At 38.3% G+C, this 19,840-nt stretch overlaps 2 protein-coding genes across 2 annotated transcripts; one reads left to right on the top strand and one right to left on the bottom strand.

Annotated features, from left to right (window-relative positions):
* Positions 1 to 665: 665 nt before the first annotated feature.
* LOC119557916 (nucleolar complex protein 4 homolog B) lies at positions 666 to 2,505 on the top strand. Its single transcript, XM_037870924.1, has 4 exons — positions 666 to 893; positions 949 to 1,657; positions 1,721 to 2,250; positions 2,309 to 2,505. Exons 1-4 carry the CDS (start codon positions 756 to 758, stop codon positions 2,423 to 2,425), a joined length of 1,494 nt encoding a protein of 497 aa, XP_037726852.1. The 5' UTR covers positions 666 to 755; the 3' UTR covers positions 2,426 to 2,505.
* LOC119557915 (pickpocket protein 28) lies at positions 2,413 to 5,456 on the bottom strand. The gene is made up of 5 exons (XM_037870923.1): positions 5,260 to 5,456; positions 4,527 to 4,830; positions 4,243 to 4,391; positions 2,764 to 3,572; positions 2,413 to 2,700 (listed from the first exon to the last, which is right to left on the bottom strand). Exons 1-5 carry the CDS (start codon positions 5,454 to 5,456, stop codon positions 2,447 to 2,449), a joined length of 1,713 nt encoding a protein of 570 aa, XP_037726851.1. The 3' UTR covers positions 2,413 to 2,446.
* Between the last annotated feature and the right edge of the window lie 14,384 nt (positions 5,457 to 19,840).

Genomic DNA, 19,840 nt, shown 5'->3' with positions numbered 1-19,840 from the left:
GGAAAACCGAACTCAGAATATGCCGCACGTTTAAGTGAAAACTCAATTTGAGTGACTTTTCTTTATGAATGAAAGTTAAAGGAAGTTAGGAATGAATACTTAAAATCTATTTCTTAACTAAATTTATTATGTCCTTTGAAAAAAGTTTTTTTTATTATAATTATAATTGTATTTTATAATGAAATGTATGAATTATTTTTACTTTACCTTGCCGCTCAAGAGATGGTACTTTTCGAATTGATAAGCCCAAGTATGTATATATCGATAGGTCCGCACGTTCAGTATGACCATCAAATGGCGCCAAAATAAACAGATCAAAGATCTTAAATAAAGACCTTGTATTGAAGCTTATATCGTATGTAATTTTATAAATATATTGTTTCTAAGTATTACTTGTCGTATTTTTTTTGAAAGGTTATATAAAATGCACACTAAACAACATGGGAGTTTTATATCAACATTATTTCATAAAAATAATTAGAAAACCAACAAAGGACCATCGCTTAATATCTAAAATCTTATTTATTGACTAATAATAATTTAATTTTTGGAAAATTAAACATGTCTCAATTGAAAATACCAGACAATAGTTATCTTGCAATCGATAGTTTTTACCACGAAAAAAGGTGGCAGCGCGTGCCTGACCTTTTCCTATCGATCTGGCATCTCTCTATGAGCACGCCGCATGTTTTCGTCTTTTGTTTTGCTTTTTCTTTGGATTTGAATTGTTTTAAACCACATTTATTCAAATAAAAATGAAACGATTAGCTGCGAAAAAGGAAGAGGACATCGCGGAGCCTTTGGCCAAGAAGCAGCTGCAGTCCAAGGCCAATTCCCTGCTAAATGCCAAGAATGTGGACATCAAAACGCTCAAGGGATTCGTTCAGCTGCTGGTAAATCATCAAAATTATTAAATAAATAATTGATTAATGTTCCAAATTCCTATAGAGGGACACTCCCGATAATGTGCCAGCTGGGGAGGTGATGAATACCCTCGAGGTGATATTCAAGAACCTGCTTAAACGAATGACCACCGAAGGCAGCGAGAAACAGACCCAGAAAATCCAGGAATTATACGAGGAAACTTGGTTGCTCCTATTGGAGAATCTCCTGGTGGATTCAGAGAGTTCCGCGGCTCTAAAAGTATGCATGCAACTGATCAAAGTAGAGGCCAAACATCCCATAGCACCCAAAATGGGCTGGCCCACCCACAGAATCCATGATATTTTAGGAACCCTCTTGAATTCCGAGGAAACACCTACAAATGCGCTGACCAACTATGGGAAATACTGCAAAAATCTTGATGTATTGGAGATTACTCTCAAGCAACTACTAGACCTAGTGCCCGAGAAGGACTTCAAGGACATCCCCAACAAAGCCATGAACTTTCTGTCCATTGTCAACCTCCTCGATTTGGGAAAATCAGTTCTAAGCACTGCCGACTACCACGTGGAAAGTGCAAAAAATCAGCAGTTTAACTACCCGCAAAATCAGAAGAGATTGAGCGAGCTCTGGCGGGTCATAATGGCCAAGAGCAGCGCAGTAGACGAGAAGCTGCACCGGCAAATTCTGGTGGTTCTGTTGGAACGTGTGATCAACCACCTGAAGGATCCCATCCAGCTGACCGACTTCCTCATGGACTCACTGCACCAGTTTGGTTGGTACTCACGTGTATACATCTAATGAATCCTAATGCACAACTGTTTTTTCCATCCCTCAGATGGCCCCATTGCCTTGCTGGCCCTCCAGGGCATCTTCACGCTGATGCAAAAGCAGAACATCACCTACCCGGATGTGTACGAGAAGCTGTACAATATGTTCTACCCACGGATGTTCTTCAACAAGTACAAGGCCCGTCTGTTTTACTTGGCCGACATCTTCCTGACCTCAACCCATTTGCCAGAGAATCTAGTGGCTGCCTTTGTAAAGCGTCTCGCTCGTTTGGCCCTCCAATCGCCCACCGAAGATGCTGTGATCATGATCCGATTCGTTTGCAATCTTCTGTTGAGACACACGGGCCTGCAGAAATTGATACGCGCCAGTCATGCGGCCGATGAACTCAGCGATCCCTACAACCAAACGGAATCCGATCCCGTCAAGTCGCAGGCCATTAATAGTTCGCTGTGGGAGATCACGCTGCTACAGAAACACGTTGTTCCCGAGGTGGCCAATGCTGCACGGTTCATCAACTCCTCGCTGCCCATCATGGAATTCGATTTGGCACCGCTACTGGACAGGAAGGAGTGCAATGTAAGCGGTTGAACACTATTCCTTTAATTTGTATTTATAACTGATTTGTATATTCCAGATATTCGACGACGAGCTGCAGTCGAAGGCCAAGCAGTTTGCCATGAACTACGAGCGGCCCGCAAATTTGGCCCTGCCCAAAAACGACTTCGTGACCAAGTACTGGGACCTCATCTAGATTAGTTATATTGTGCTAAGTTTAAGCAGGATTAAAGTGCTGCCTGTGGGGCTGCTGATGGGCCAACTCGGCCTGAAACCAATTGGCTGGTGAAATGTATCTGATGTTGCCTGTGGGCGGAGACTTCCTTGGGTTAACTTGCTGTTCCCTGGGCTGGTTATGCTGCCGGATCTCCGAGCAAGTGCGGCAGGGTCGTATCAAGGCGAAGTACACACACTCGGCGATGGAGAGAAAGCTGAAGCCCAGGAACAAACCCATGAGACCGCCCACGCAAGCTGTAAATATGTTACGAATATATCATTAAGGATTTAGGAGAATTGGGTAAGCATTGGACATACACAAAAAATCGGAGAAGCCAATGAACTCGGTCTGCTTGTTGGCCCTAAATGTGGGATCCTTGAAGTACATATTCACCACCGCCACACTGCGCTCCACATAGGAATCGGAGAAGTTCCAGCCGCTATTCGAGGGTGCCTCCCTGAAGCCGTCGTGCGAGATCCTCGTAGAATAGGCAATCGCACTGAAAGTCAGATCGAAGCACGAGGGCAGGCACTCCTCCAGGCAGGACTCCATCGCCACAATGGTCCTGAATCGAATCAGCTCCACACATTCCGTCTTGCGCAGCGGACATATGGTATCGTTCTTGTTCAATCGGGGCATATAGAAGGTCACGCAGCCGCAGTGACGTATTAGCCAGCCGGACAGGCACTCGGCCACGCAATTTCTCTGAGTGTAATGGGCGAACCAACGGAGTTTCAGCTCATTGCGGAATATACACCGCCTGCTTCGGCGGTCCACATTACGCAGGTGCTTCTCGGTCAGGATTTTTGACGGATCTATACGCAATTTGGTCTCCATTCCGGGAGCCAACAGAACTCCCGTCTCCCGCACATTTGGCGATTCATTCGGACTGTGCAGGGCGATCTTGAAGCCAATGCTGCTGGATGAGGAGCAGTAATAGGCATCTGCCTGCACGTCCAGGGTCAGCGATAGTCCCAGCGACTCACCCGTTCCTTGGGCTCGTCGAGGGTACAGCGGATTGTCCCCATCCGGCTGGGAACCCCGCTTGCGATAGCCCAACTCCGCGTGCCAGTTGATCGCATGGAAACCAGAGGGTAGGGTTATATTGCGGTGCGAATAGGGAACACTGTAGGGCAAAAGTTATAGAAAATATGCTGTAATTTTTGGTAATCTAATATGATATGTTTGCACCTTCCACATGCAATATCAAGTTTTGTAAAGAAAAGTGAGTATCAGGCCTATTTTGATTTGTACATTCGAGAAGTTTTTTCCTAATCGATATGAAACCTTTTTTTAAACAAATCAAATTGAAGATTTTAGTGACGGTGGCTATAAATGTCCCAGCTTTTCAACATATTCTCATCGTGCATACATTAATATTTCACATTAATGTTCAGTTTTTGGTTTAAGAAAAAGTAATAGTATTTAAACATTACTCCTTTCATTTACTTTCCATTTTAAATATTATAAAAGCCTAAAGTTAAAGGTGTAGCTTAGGTTGCCCTATTGACTAAAAGCAAAGCTTCTAAGCTAGTAAACGATTAGAAAAGTTCCAAACCAAATATACCTCTCTTTTACTTCCCATTTAAGATATTATAAAAGACTAAAGTTAAAGGTATAGCTTAGGTTTTCCTATTGACTAAAAGCAAGGCTTCCAAGCTAGTATACGATTAGAAAAGTTCCGAACCGAAAGTTGTGCTTTGCAAATAGGCTTTAACAAAAGCCTTTCCTTTTGGTTTGGAATCAAATGAAAAATTGTGAATACTTAAAAGTCAAATGAAAATGGAGTTTCCCACCTTTTCCGATACATAAACCTGGGATGCAGCATATTGAAAACACAGCATAGACCTTCATCGGTCACAATGGGATGGAATAAACGAGAACATTCGAAATCATCGGCGCCAAAACGGCAGTTAATCACCATTGATTTGCATGGCTGTGAGATCTGTAGGTATACGTAAATAAATATAAGAAATATATATTTTTTGGGTAAAATCAAAGTATTAACCTAGTTTTTTAATACCTTCCTTATCCAGTGATTTAATATAGATTTTAGAAATAGACATTTATCATAACTTACATTTAGTATAAACTCCTCCCAGTTGGAACTATTTCCCTTAACCATTTCGACATCCACCTTCCGTCGGCAGAGCAACTGCAGCATTGCAAACTCCATGGAATCGTTGGCCAAGTCCTTAACTCTTTCGGCCAGAGCCTGATTTAAATTGCAGATGGTCACCGCCGGAAAAGGCTCGTTGGCAATGGAAGTCAGCTCCGGATCGATGCCCACTATAACCGGATTGGTGTTCCACTTATCGAAGGCGTCCTGTATAAGGTAAATGGCTATGGAAAGCACCGCCAGCAGGGCTATTCCGAAAAAGCACCTTTAATTCAAATTTAAATCAATTAGAAACATCATCAGAATAATATGTTTATACAATGTGCAATGTACATTGCACATATCGTATTTTTTTAGGATACAACGAATAATAATATCTATGTTAAGTGGTATAAGGTTTCAAATATGTACCATTTTTTTTACCCATAGAATTAAAGGGTATACTAAATTAGTTGAAAAGTATGTAACAGGTAGTAGGAAGCGTTGCCGACCCTATAGATATTCTTGATCAGGATCACTAGCCGACTCGATCTAGTCATGAAGAAAATCTTGAAGATTGAAGTGCAAATGCAATTTTGTTTTGATTATCAATATCTATCTTCATGCCACAAATTGTTCAAATCGGACGATTTCGTTTTCTCTTGTTAAAATTATATTTAAAATTACAAAAGCTTGATTAACTTTCCCTTTTCACCTATCACTGTTGCGCAATTTGCTGTTGTTAATGTACTTCAATCCATGAATGGTGGTATTGCGACAAAACTCATCCGTATTTCTGGACAGGATTCCCCGCCAAGTGGCTAGCGTAATCCGGAAATGCTTAGGCTGCGGCTTTAATAGTTTTTGTTGGCTCCAAAGAAGAGCCTTTTGGCGATTACGTTGCACTCGCATCTTCGGTTGAAACCACACTAAATTCCAAATTGCAACTTATATTTATATAAAGCCATTTCCATTTTGCAAATTAAATAATATGTTTATTTAATGTCACTTACTCGACTGCACAGGTACTTTGCAATCTGAATCGTTGTGGTTATTTCAGCTTTGAATTGAAATGGAAAGAGCGCTGAGATTGAGGTTGCTAAGGTTGATTAATTGCTTACAGAGTTATTGTTATACCCTTGCAGAGGGAAATTTTCAAAAATGCCTCTTTTGTTATTAAGTCAAATACATAATTAATGAATTAACTAGGATAAATAGGCCTCAATGTATTACAATAAAAACAAAATAATTTTTATTGTTTCTCATCTTATTTATTGTTTTGTTTTCAACAAATGTCGTATACAAAGCCTAAAATTATTTTGATTATATTTTCCAGAACAGTTAACCTGGTCAACCCAATTTAAATTCCGAATGACACTGTATTGCCTTTAATTAGAGGATTTTCGGGAGCAAAGGAATGCCTCATTAGGAGAATCAGAAACTGAGACCTCAACCGAAAAGGAGAACAGGAACCCAAGTGAAATCCTGGCCAAAAAGTGGAATCCCCAATCGAAGCGGGAGAAGAAGTTTAAGCCGGGCCAAAGGCTCAAGTTGGCTACAATCAACATGGTTCAAAACGCACAAATTGCAAAGGTGATGGCAGAAAGAGACGGGCTGAGGGTCGGCAGAAAGAGATAGACAATTGGGGAACCACAGAAAACGACACTTGAACGAAAATCAAATTAAAAGCTTCAATGGCAACAGACGAGGACTTGGATCTGCTCCTGTTTTCTGCTCCTGCTGCTGGCCACATGTCACCACATGGAACCTGCAGCACACACACACACACACACACACGCACTTTGTAAGGACTCAACTCGACTCCATTGAAACAAGTTCATAAAACACTTAACCTGACCGAGCTGACCAAATGTCCCCTGGGAATGCGAATGCCCGACTGAACGGAGCCGGTCTTGTTGACTTGTTAGCAGTTGATGTCCGATGCCCTTCGAACCACCTACCTATGTGTGTGTGAGCCACCCACTGAGCCACCCACCGAGCCACCGGATGTATCCGCATCAATGAGTGACCAGGCCGAAAGTTGCCCCTTAGTCTGCGACTTGGCCTGCGATTTGGACTCCTCTGCCGGGGCATCATCAAAAGTTACCAGCAAATTGACCTAATCTATGTACAATGTACATACATACATATGTCCAGCCAGGTTCTGGGCACATATGCACCAAAGGATTCGCAAAGGAGCACTGGACGAAAGGAATAAAATATAATACAATACATTGAACGTAGTATCGATTTGGGCAAATTATAAAATGTAATTTATATAAATTTTAAAGGGTATATAAACAAAGGGGAAAGGTCATTTAGTATACTTTTTGGGAGCTATGTATTATAGAAAAACATATTTTCATAAAATATTTTTCATAGATTTTGTATAATCCCTAAGAGATAAATTAAATTAACATATATATTTTTATTTTGATAAAGATTTTCCTATAATTTTATCATTCAAAATAAGATCTTTCGTTTCATATGTTAAATACTTAACCATTGTTTGGAACACCTATTCATTAAAAATAAAATATTGCTGAAAAGGATTTCATATGTATTTATTAGTATATTTCCCACTATAATATTTTCAATAAAATTGTGCAGGCTTATAAGTGAAATATAAACATATATTTTAGAATCATTATAGAACGTAGTGAAGAAGGGAGTTTTTTGACTAACATAACTATATAAATAACATTTTTTTTTTAAGTTTTCCCTTGCTATATCAAAGTTTATTTTGTTATGGCATAATTCAAGTCACATTTTCTTACCCAAATGGAAAAAGCCTATTTGATTAATTACTGATTTTTTTTCACAGTGTGATTTGTGGAGGAGCTTTTCACGTTGAGCAGTCGGAGATTGCGGAGGTGTTGGGCGCCGCCCGCTGTGCTCCGCCATTAGAAATCGCTTAGGCCGATGGCGTCGATGCAATTTACGGCGGCTAATAGCAGACAGATGTCCCTGCACACATTTACGGGCGTGCATCATAGGCCCACATCACTGTGCCGTCTGTATGTTTCGCCAAATCCATACGGATGAGATCATTAAAGTGGTAAAACGTTTCGGATCATTAATATAAACCCTGTATTGTTTAATTGGGTTTTTAATTCTTCATAAATAAAATACCACAGAAATCAGGTTGCATTTTTTTTTTGTATATTTAAGCTTTTAGCTTGCCGCTAGGAAACCGAACTCCCTTTCCCGAAAGAAACATTTTCCAAAAAGAAGGGGGAACCGAAATCGTCGAACAGCATCGTGGAAAATCATAACTTACCCCATGCACATACATATGTATATATAAAACCAGGCACTATGTGTGTGTGTAAAAAATCTGAAAATGATAGAAAAATGATTAATTGCAGTTGGCAGTAGTTCAGCAGTCAGTTACTGCCACAGCTTTTCCCGCCGCCGCTGCTGCTGCGGAAAATGCAGAAAATGCAGCCCAGTAAACCTCGCTGCCACACAATGGTGTATGTGTGTGTGTGTGTGGTGTGTGTTAGCATTCATGGCCGCCCATGTATGTGTGTGTGTGTAGCAGCATTCTTCTTCTCCTCAGCCATTTTTCCATTTTCCTATTTTCCAAGGGTATTACCTATAGGTCTTGCATTCTTTTATACTTCCGTCTAATTCTTAAAAACTTACATATTTTAAGTTTAAATTTTAAGTTTGAAATGTAGTTTAATATTGGTATTACAGGCTTAATTTATTTATAAGTAAGTATAATATATTTTATTTATAAATGTTGTCCTCAGTTCCAAAAATATTTTTCCTACAAATGCATCTGGCACATTTTCCAGTTATTTAATTTTCAAAAACCCATCTTACATTTCAATTTTGTATTTTTATATTTAGGCGTAGAGTATTTAAAATTCAGTTTTATTTTTGCCTATGTTTCCCATTTTTGCTGGATTTTTTTTTCGAGCACAACAGCAGCTGACTGCAGCGATATTAATGATAGATATGCGTTCGCTTCAATGCCCTGCTTCTTTTTGCCCTTTCTCCGCTTTCACTCCGCTTTCTCCACCCTTTTTGAATTATACGATAATATTCCTGCTATTTTCAGGGCGGCCAGACGCTTTAAATAAGAGCTGTGGCGTTTAAACAGCAATTATAAACATTTTTGTTATCAGGCTATCAATAAAGTGTGTAGGTTTTACTATAAAATATTTATGAAGCACTTTCCAACGGACTATAACAAAATGAATCAAGCAAAAAGTGGCTAAATATTTAACATTCAAAACAAAAATTTTCCTCAAAAGTAGGCCTTCAAAAAAGACTATGAAAAATGATTTGGCCAGATGGCTTCATTTTCGAGTACAGCTAGCTCTCCGCCAAATTTGGGCTTTTTTGTCCGTCAATTCTGGTCCGTCCTGGTGTCCGTAAATCTGTCCGTAGTGTTGTGTCCGCTGTCCGTTGTCCGTTCATTGTGTGCGCATCGTTGCCTTTTTGGCACTAATTTCCATTTATTCATTTAGTTGCAACATTCATTTCGGCAGCCATTCACACAGACACATTCACTCAGACGCAGCGCAGACTGTGGATGTGGTTAGCAGGGGGTTTGGTTGGGGGGGGGGACTCGGAAAATGCAAGGAAAATTCGAGGAAAACCCTATGGAAAATCCCGAAGAGTGGGGCCGGCAGACGTTCGCCTTTCATTTATCAGCACAAAGCAGTGCATTTTTGGCCCACCCTGATGAGTTGGTTAAGGACTGACAAAATGTAACTCGGTCCAAATGTGACAAAAAAGGTCATATGGCAGAAATAAAACAAACAGAGGAAAAATAAGGAAAATGACAGCCAATGCTCTGCCACTGTCACCAGCCTTGCCCCAGCTTTTCCCCAACAATTTTCCAACCCCTCTTTGGATGCTGGTGCCAAAGCCACGAGTCGAGTTCCCATGGGTTTTTTGTTTGTTTGCGGCTGCCTGCGAGCTGTGGGGCTGCCTGATGAAAGGGTTCAAAACTATTTTCAAACTATGTATTTAGCGTGCATTATATAGAGAGTGGGGGCGGGGCAGTTGCCCGGGGCGGGTCGGGGATCAAGGGGTCATCATCATCAGGAGTCGCAGTCATCATCTTTGTGCAGGGTCGGCAGCTGTTTTTATGATCTCCCCTTGGCACAGTGGGTCTAGAATGTTTTCATTAACCTCAAAAATATGTAAGATATTTAAAAAATATATATATATAGTTGTAAACCTTCTTTTTAAAGCATTTTCGGGCACTATAACATAAGATGAATAACATTTTAAGAACTTATTCAGTGGTTTGTTTTATAGCATATATCTTTTTTCGGGTTCCACAACATAATGTAGATAATATTTTATTTTATTTTATTTTTCGATATGCTTTAAAACTAAATAAAGACATTTCAAAAAATGTTTGTGATATATTTTGTAGCTTAAATATATTATGTTTTTTATATTCATATGTTCATATCTATTAGGTATTTTTGAAAAAAAAGTTATTTACCTTGAAGGTTTTTTTTTTGGTAATCCCTTTTTCTGCTGTTTAAATATTTATTAGTTTTGAAAAACCAAATTGGCTCTTCTGGGATCTTAGGCCACAGTGTCCGATGTCCAGCTGTCCGGCTGAACCCGAATCCGGACACTCCTGCCCACTTCTAACATATTTTTTGGGGAACGGCAACGGATTAGTTGCACGTCATGTTACCACTTGAAGTGTTTATGTGAATGGAGTGCCACTGCGGGCTTAACATTGGATATATGTACACACTTATATGTACATATATTTATCGCACATATCATGCGACACTTAATAAAAACAATGTGCTCAACATGCCGCCTTAAATGGAAATCCATTTTCACTCCTTTTTGTCCTTCGTCCTTTTCCGTTAGCTTTTGTTTGCCGAGTTATTTAAATGTCTGCATTTGGTCCTTGTTCCTGGTTCCCTCTTAACATCATCCCATAAATTTATAATTAATTGTTTTAAAGCTTCTCGCTGTCTGTCCGCTTTTTGTGCGAATGTCGGGGTTTATCCAATGGGACATTATATCATTCTGTGGTTTTCTATTTTCATTTCGCCCGATCCCTAAGCTTTTTACTTGTGTTATCCTTATGACGATTATAAGCCAGAGACTTGGCTTGTTTTCTGCTGCTTAATCGTTTTAGTAATTAGTAGTTGGTGGTTTCCCGAAAATGGAAATAATGTGGATGTAGGTCATATGGAAAATACCATTCGAGATGAGTGAAATCGTTTATCAAGAAGTTTCATAATTCGATGTCGTAAGATGGTTTAGTCCATAGAAATATGTAATAATATTTCAAATCGAAAACAAATTTAAAAATCTAACGTGTTATATTATATTGTTTAACATATTTTAAGGGTGCAATGGCATTTCAATAAATTACTTAAGCCCGAAACAAATATCTTTATAAAAATCCATTATTATATTTTTGTTCTCTTTACTTATACTTATCCACAATTTTCCTCCACCTCCAATTGTTGGGCACAAGCAATCATCAGCTATCGTTAAAATTATTAAGAAACTGCAAAAGTACCGAATGGCAATAACTTTCGAGACAGAGAACCTGCCTCAGACGAACATAAATCTGTCAGCTTTTTTGTTTTTATCTCTGGGCATCCTACGTGCTCTGCGTTGGCTAGATATTTCATTGCTAGACAAGTGATTGACTTAATGCTAATTCGCGACTCAATTGTTTCAAATTTTTGGCCCAGCCAAACAAATGCAGCAACCATTGCCCCCCGAAAATGGACAGAAACACTGAGAAATTATTTTAAATATGTTAAAAGAAGTTTAAGTTTAGCATAAATTATGTAGTGAATAACTAAAATTTTGATTATTTGCTTAACAATAATATTAATATTATAGAATTATTGGTGTTAGCTTACAACATATAGATAAGGTGCTTCCGACGAAATCCATATAATTGTGGATTATCTTAAACTCCCATATAAATAAAATTGCTTATACAAATTTTTAATCTTAAGTTTGATCGTGAAGTCTTGTGTAAAATATTTTTAAAACTAAGAAATCTCATTTAAATACTTAATTCTATTTTTGGTACAAAAATATTTAAAGATTTTAAAAATCTCATTTCAGAATATCATGTAAAAAAATTATATTGAACAATAATAAGTGTTATAAAGCTCTATTTTAGTAAAAATCGTTAAGTGTATAAGTTAACTTAATTTTGATTTTAAAAATGAGTTTACTTTTACCAGTTAGTTAGTTAAGGTTTTTTATCCCCAGAAATTGGTAATCACCTTCCAATTTAATGCTGTAGCTTCTGTTCTTTACTAATGTCAACGTTGCTATTATTTTTATTCATTAAACCTTTTTTTTCGCAGTGTACATAACGATGGCGCAGTCTAGTAAATTTCGGGAATGGGAATCACAATAATGTCGCCTCGTTGCGCTGTAATCCACTCAAGGCGCTTGGCCACTTAAGGACACTGTCCGTCCGTCAGTTTGTCCGCCAGTTTGTCCGCCGGTTTGTCCGTCTGTCGCAGAGACAACAACAATTGACGAAATTGTTTTCGTGACTTAAATTTTTGCGTGCTACTGTCGCTGCTGGCTGGGACGTGTTTGGAAAGCATATGATGTGATTTGCCATCAAATTGAGTTGTCTTGTCAGAGCCGACCCACTCGCCGATCGGCCCTTCACTTTGTATACCCTATATACCCCCTACCCAACTTATATATATGTGTGTGTGTGTAATCCAGAGCCTGGACAGAAATGCAATTAAATTTGGAAAAATATCAACAGCCAACAAGGAATAATAGTTTATAATAGCAGGCGATGAGGGGGCAGAAAGTGCTTTATGACAGCCTGAGAGGCTGCAAGTGAGGAGAAAGTGCCTGGGTTGCCTTTAAATAAATACTCGAAGCACCCCCCTTTTTGCTGTGTGTACTTTGGGTGGGATGTGGAAAGTTTGCCTAGGCTAAAAACCGAAATGGAAGTGAAACTCTCGCCCAGATGCTAATGCCGCCAGAAAAGTCTTGGGCAAATTGTGCTCCTCGGCCAAGTTAAGTTGCGTTAGGAGGCTACAGTGCGAAAGGTTTATCTAAGTTCCAGGGGGTATTATATGGCCAAAAAGATTTTGTTTACAAATTTTAGAAAGAGCTATTGGAAATATTGGTAGCATATGTTGGTCATAAGGTTAGTTATTATACCATTTTTAAAAATTATAAAATATTTTATACTATGCGACTGAAACGCACTGTCTTTGCCACTCACTTAAAGACACTTGCCTATATCCTTGTACACATTTTGTAGAGCAACTAAATTACACAATGTTAATATTTGCTATGTAAATACGCATCCGTGTGAGAATGGCTGGGTAAATGAATAGATGGATGGATGGATTGGGGAGTGGATGGAAAGTGCAGTGGCAGTGCCTACGGTTCGTTCTGTTCATTTCTTATAGCCGGGGCCACAAAAAGCCTACACTTGACACACAGATGCAGATCCTGAAACAGAAACAGAAACCGAGATGCCGAAAGGATGTGCAAGCTGCTTCTATTTAAATAAACCGAGGCACAACTTGCCACAATTCCAGCCAAATTCTCGACACAAATGTCACAATTTCTCTGTTCTGTGCCTCTCCTCTATATGTATATATGCATGTATAAATATCCCCTGGGGGCAGCAAATTCCAAGGAAAACATTACCGCACTGAGCGTACGGCTTGTAAATGCATATATAAACATATGTACTTAGCATATATATGTGTAGGTACATATAAGAGTTCGCATTGGTCTTAACAACCCACAAAGACCTTATCGAAACAAACAAGTAAAATAACTCATCGCCAACACAGGCCACTGCGTGGGCAATCACACACTGTGGCATCGGGTCAAAAGACCTTTCCGATTTTCGAGATTAAATTTGGAAATTCTAGAAAAAGTAATCATGTTTAGTAATTCCTAAAAAATACTGTGGGCATTATTTTTCTATTCATAAAACATGTATATCTCATCTGTAAAATTTACAGATTAAAAACAAAATCATGTCTTGTCCAGGATTTGAACCCGCGTCAAAAAAAATCCGGTAGCTCAAACAGTAACAATAGAGACAAAACTTTTATAAACGGATCGTTTCAGAAATAAAATGTTTTTTAATATTTTATTTACAGAAAATGTTGTTATAGGTATGTGCTCTTTTTTAGGTAATGGACTTTTTTTCCCACTATTGATAGTATTATTCCTTTAATTGTATGGCCTTAAATTAAACATTTAAGGTCATTCTTGCTTTTTTTAAGAGTACAATGGACTTAAAATTCTATTTTAAATCTTAAATCTAGGATTTATTTCTGAGCGAATAATAAATATAAAAAAAATTATATCATTATATACAAAAAGGTATACAAATTCCTAAGCATTTTAATTTACTTTTCATGGTTAAATAATTATCTAACAAGATAATGGGCTGTTTTATGGGTCAGACATAAATCCCATCTTTGATGGTGATCAAATGGAGCGCCTTTTGAGTTTATGGCCCACAAAACCTTTCACACCTTTCAATCTCAGTCTCTTGGCCCTAATGAATCTCCGGCAACTTTTCCGGTAGGGGGGTGGTGGGTGGAAAGTCCAGTTTCCCACAACCCCCCTTTTTTGTCCACTTGCACTAAGTGCGAAGACACTTTAGCAAACAATTAATTGCCGTTAGCGGCTGCTGGCGACACACCTACCCAATTCATTTTGCATTCGCTCAAATCCCCAGTTTTCCGCAGGGAAAATCGAGGTCCGGCGATGGGAAAGCGGAAAATTCAGAGCGGGGAGGTGTGCAAAGGAGGGGCAGTGGCAGGACACAATGAAGACAGCTGCCAAAAAAGGCGTTACGTCGCCAGTTAAATGAAGACCCTGCATTGAGGGGCAGGGGCAAAATGGGGGGAGAGTCGAGGAAAAGGGGCTCCCAAAAAAGGGGGGAAAATCGGGTGGCTCTGGGACAGATACGGAGACAGAGACAGAAGGGTTATCATTACTTCCACATAATTTAATTTCGGCAGGCCAGCGACCATTTGCATTTCAATACCCAATAAGGGTTAAGAGGTGGTCCGCAGGGGGGAAAGCCCGGACAATTTTAGAGGGAGCTCCGTTTGTCCTTTTTTTCCACTCGCCTGTGACCAGCAGAAGGAATCCGATTTCTTTCTCGCACACAAAGTTTTTGGCTGGCCTGCTCGTTGCACAAACTGAATTGAATCACCCAAATTATTATCCCCGCCGATCTCCTCATCATCCTTCGAAAAGATCCGATACTGCAGCCGAGGTCCTGCACGGCATTTTCACACTGAGCATTTTATTTTGCACGCGTTTCAAATGGAAATATTGTTTTTTATAAAATGTAAAAGCAAAAGCTTTATTACTAAAGGTTTTTAAAGGAATTTCCAAGTCCCATTTATAATATTAATTGAAAAGTGCATTTTCAATTAAACTACAGCTTAGAATGAATAGTAAAAATAAAATAAAAAAATCTATAATATATTATTTATAATATATATTATAAATATTATATAGTTTTTGTGTGATAGTTGACAAAAAATATGGTTAGAAGACTAAATTCAGCCTAAACAGAATATGACAATTTTTCAAAGGTTTCTTATTAGAAGTAAAACGCAAATATATTTTAATTAAATATTAAAACATTTAAAATTACCCATACATTGTTATAAAAACCTTAGTTGTTATTGCCTAAGCTTTACGTATGTTTAAAGTCATAAGTCTTAAAAAACATTTATTTGAAAATTAATTTCAGACTGGAAAAATATCTATAAGATACCACCAACATTTTAGAATCTTATTAAAAAGGTCCCAAGCTTTTCCCATAAGCACAGTGTAGTTTCTTGCAGTGTAATTGGTTGGTCTATGGAAATGCTGCTTTTCCACTGCTTTTCTGCTGCTGCTGTTGCTGCCAGATTTTCCATCATCATTCATAACAAAAGCAGTTGGCAGTTGCAGCCGCCTCGCAGTCCGCAGCACCACCCCCACAATTTTCCGCCCACGTAGGAAAATTTTTTCAACAATCTCTCTTTTCATTTTCAATTTTTTTCCTTCTTTCCCTTCTGTCATTTTTTTTTGTGACATTTCCGTTTGCATTTGGCAAGCGGAAACGTCAGTAGCCCATTGGACAATCAAGCTGTGGACGTGGCCAGGAAAAGCTCGAGTTTTCCTTTTGTTGTTGTAATTGTAATTGTTGTTGCTGCTGCTGTTGTTGGACATTGTTTGGTGTTGATGGCCGCTCATGAATAACAAATGCACACGGGCTCAGGTGGATATGGCCATCTCATCTTTTGTCCAATCTGGAAAGCCCTTCTTTCTTCTTTTTCTTACCCCCTTTTCCCCTAAATTGTCCATTGATTTGTGGTCAATCGAGTGCAAAGACTTCATCCATCGTTGGCGTAAAAAAAAAAACAGATAGAAAACCACAAAAAAATAGAGTTTACAAAAAAACTGTTGTGCGCTAACCAATTAAATCATTTTGATAGCCAAATGCTGTACAAATTTGGTCTTTTGTGTGATTTTTTGATTGATTTGCGTCTGGATATCTGGATTTCTGGCTTCGAGTTCGAGTTCACTTTAATCAAGGCCTAAACGTCAATTTCAGTTTGGCTTTTTCGGTAATAGAAAACGGGATGGAGAAAACGATGTTTCATTGAAATGTCAATTGCATTCTACAATGGCCTCCTTTTCGAGGGCTTACCGCCCCCGCCCCCACGACCCCGCCCCTCATTCCCAGGGGCCTCGGATATATCATCTATATATCGCTGTTCTCTTTTTTATTCGGCAACATCCATTGTGTTCGGACCTCTTTCCATTTATCTGTGTGTGTGTAAGTATTTCAATAAGTCCATAAAATGGCTCAATATCTGATGGATTTGTGTACTCCCTAATGGTTTGAGTGGGGTATGATGCTTATACATATGTGCAGCATTAATATTAATATATCTTAAAAATAGTTATTATATTGTGCGTCAAAAAAAATACACTGAAACTAAAAGAGAAATGCTTAAAAACGAATAAAAGCGGTGTTTCTAGAACAAGAATTATAGAAATCCTTTTTTAAATGGCACACTTTAAGCATTTGTTTGATTTATTTATAAATTATTATATTTCCTTGCGAATTCTTTGTTTAACTTTATATTGCCTCTTTTTTTTCAGATTTGCGATATCTATCAAAAAATGTGACCCAAAACTAGACCAAATACTATTAAACAATTTTTTTTTTCAAATTTTGTTATCCCGCTTTACAAATTTACCAACGAAAACAATTTATTTTATATTTCTGAAATCAAGTAAAACCAAGTTAATTTGAAAAATGTTGAAAAAGCTTCATAAGTTAAGGGCAGAAATGACTAAACAGTCTCAACCAAGTTCCACCATTCTGATGTGTATGCATTTATATAATATCCTGGATTCATTAGCCATTCGACAGTTTCCATGGCGACAGTCAGGCGAATACTTTCCATTTTTTATTCCGGCAATGCAAATACAATGCATTTCTTTTTGTATATGGGGCCTGAATGTAATAATCTATTGAGCCGCTTCGATTTAATAACTGCCGCGATTTGCTGTTTGTCATATTTTACAGTCCCGCTGCAAGGATAAAAAGGGGGAGGCCATGGAAATTCATTTTTCTGCAACGCGGACACATTTTGTCATCGGGGGAATGGGATGATGGGGGGCTTGCGGGCCCCCAAGGAGGGGGCATTAACTAGAGCCATCTGAATTGAAATGCGAATGAAAAATGTGCGCTCTGCACATTCTGGGCTGCCGATTGTCAAGAGCACTAATAAATTTCCACTTGCCACCGCTCGAATGCAACTCAGTCCGCCCGCTAAAACGCGGAAAACCCGGAAAACCCAGAAAGCCCCGTACCATTTCCCCACAGCTTATTAGTCACCAGGAGCATTTCCATTCAAAATTAATTCGCCAGCGCTGTATAAATCATATCTATATCATTTTTTTCTTTGGTTCTCTTGGGACGTGGGATAAGTGCAATTGGCATTCGCAAAAATGTGCAAAACTGTCACCTGAGTCGGATGTTTGCATTTTGAAAATATTATGCCCTGGGGATCGTTAGAAATGTCAGATCTTGGTCAGGGAATTTCAGGGCTTACCGTGAACAAATTATCGTCTAAAATATATCGTGTCAATTTTCGTTTCGAACGATTAAGCAAATACCATAAGCTTTTTTATAAATAATTTTCCAAGTTTTCTGATTCCAAGAAGACAACTTAGTTGATAAAGTAAAGATTTATGTTTTATACGAATGGAATTACCTATTAACCCATCCTTAAGACATAAAACATTATGGATATTTTCCCAGCTAACTGCACAGTTAAATCAGGAGCATTCCAAAGATAATAGAACGTTCACAGAATATCCCCAATAATTTGATAAAATAATGTGCCTAACTACAATTAGCCAATGTTTGCAGATTTAGTTAGTGTTTAGTTTAATTTGCAAGTGGCTCTTAACATTAATCAAAGTCAAATGATCAAAACACCATTTCGAAACTGTGTGTTTTGCCCGGCAAAAGGTCCATCCGAATTGAAATCCCCTGGAAACTGAGGCCCAGGCAACCGGTGTTAATTCACTTTACTCGGCAGAGGGGTACAGTTGTGCTTGGCTAATTACTGCAGTGTCCATAAATACTCACCTGCTCCGTTTTGAATGGATGCGGATGCCAAGCAGCCAGTTGAAAAGTGTCAGATTTTGGGCAAGAAGACCCAAATTCGAACCCGATACTCCAATGTTGGCCAGAAAACAGGCGGTCAGTTCTCTGCTCCTTGTCCAAAACAAAAACAAATCGAAAAAGTTTTAGAAATTCGAATCATGTAACGAAATACAAAGCCGAAACTCAAAAGTCCCAGAAACGGACACACACTAACAGCTGCACTTAGGAAATCTTTTTAACGAATTGCGATTTAATTGTACTAATATTAATGCAAGCACTTGGGTCATTTACCATTTGACGGACATTATTATATAATTTTTAAGGCTTTAAAGCAACAATTAGGCTGTTTTGAATCAAGTTAAATAAAAAATATAAAAACTAAATATTTTGATAGTTATTTTAACGTAATAAAGTGACTAATTTAAATTATAAATACATGTCCAATTGCTTTTTCTATATTTTTAGAAATACTTTAAAAGGCGCAAATAAGTAGGCAACGAATTTAGGTATACGGTTAAAGTACAAAATAAAATAAATTGCGGGGACAAAAAAACAGTTACTTAACACTTTTATTTTGACAAAAAACAATGGTCACACAACGTTTTTCTCGGTGTAAACATGTACAAAATTCTTTAGACTTGAAACAAGACTTTTGTTCACCCTTCAATGCGGTAATTTATGTGTGCCAGAAAGGGATGGGCAGAAAGGGCTAACTGCAGCAAGTGCAATTTTTGTGTGGGTGTGTGGGTGTGTGGGTGCTCCTTTGGGTGTCTGTGTGCGCTCGTGTACGTGTGAGTGGGCGCAACATGTGCTTATAATTATGTTTTCTCTGTGCGCCCATTTTAGTTGTTGTTGCCGGCCGACACGTGCAGCCTTTGTAAGTGTTTGTGCAGTTGAGAGTGTGTGTATGCATACAAATTACAGGCACAAATACACACAAACAGGCCCGCAGATACACACACACACATAGATACACCGGTGCATGTGAACAATCGGATCCCAACGAACCTGACCTCAAACTGCAATTGTAGACGCTTCATTTGAGGTCACAAAGGCAACAAAATGGCCCTGGAATTGTGGCCGAAAAATGTTCGCAAAATACCTCAAACAATGGCTTGGTTAAATCCAGAAAAGTAACTAAACAATTTTTGGCCAAATAATAATTCTGCTGTAAATTTTAAGCTCCTCTGACAAGTTCTTCTTGCATTTTCAAACCAACGGCTTACGAAGTCAAATCTTAAGCTTCCCAATTTTATATGATTCTATTTTTATCACTCATACGCCGTGAGAGCTAAAAATTACATCAGTGAATTGAAATATTCATTTCGTTGTTGGAAATATTTAAAGGTATACTTATATTTTTATACTTTATATTTTGATTATAAAACATTGAATTAAATACAAACTGATATCCACAAATCTGTGAACTAGATTTCTAATTACATACATTTATAACCCAGAAAAGTAGATAGATAAGTTCTTATTGATTTTTCACATAAATCTTAAGCTTTTAATTTATTTATTTTTGGGAAAAAAACACAAGCCAAGCTATATTTTTATCACTCATACGCTGTGTGGGCTTTAATTTAATGCAATTTATTTTTACCTTTGTACCTTTCAAAATTATTTTAAC

Source organism: Drosophila subpulchrella, chromosome X (genome assembly GCF_014743375.2).
Source record: "Drosophila subpulchrella strain 33 F10 #4 breed RU33 chromosome X, RU_Dsub_v1.1 Primary Assembly, whole genome shotgun sequence".
Classification (NCBI taxonomy): Eukaryota; Metazoa; Arthropoda; class Insecta; order Diptera; family Drosophilidae; genus Drosophila; species Drosophila subpulchrella.
The sequence above is the reverse complement of the archived record's forward strand: the minus strand, read 5'-3'. Positions and strand labels throughout refer to the sequence as shown.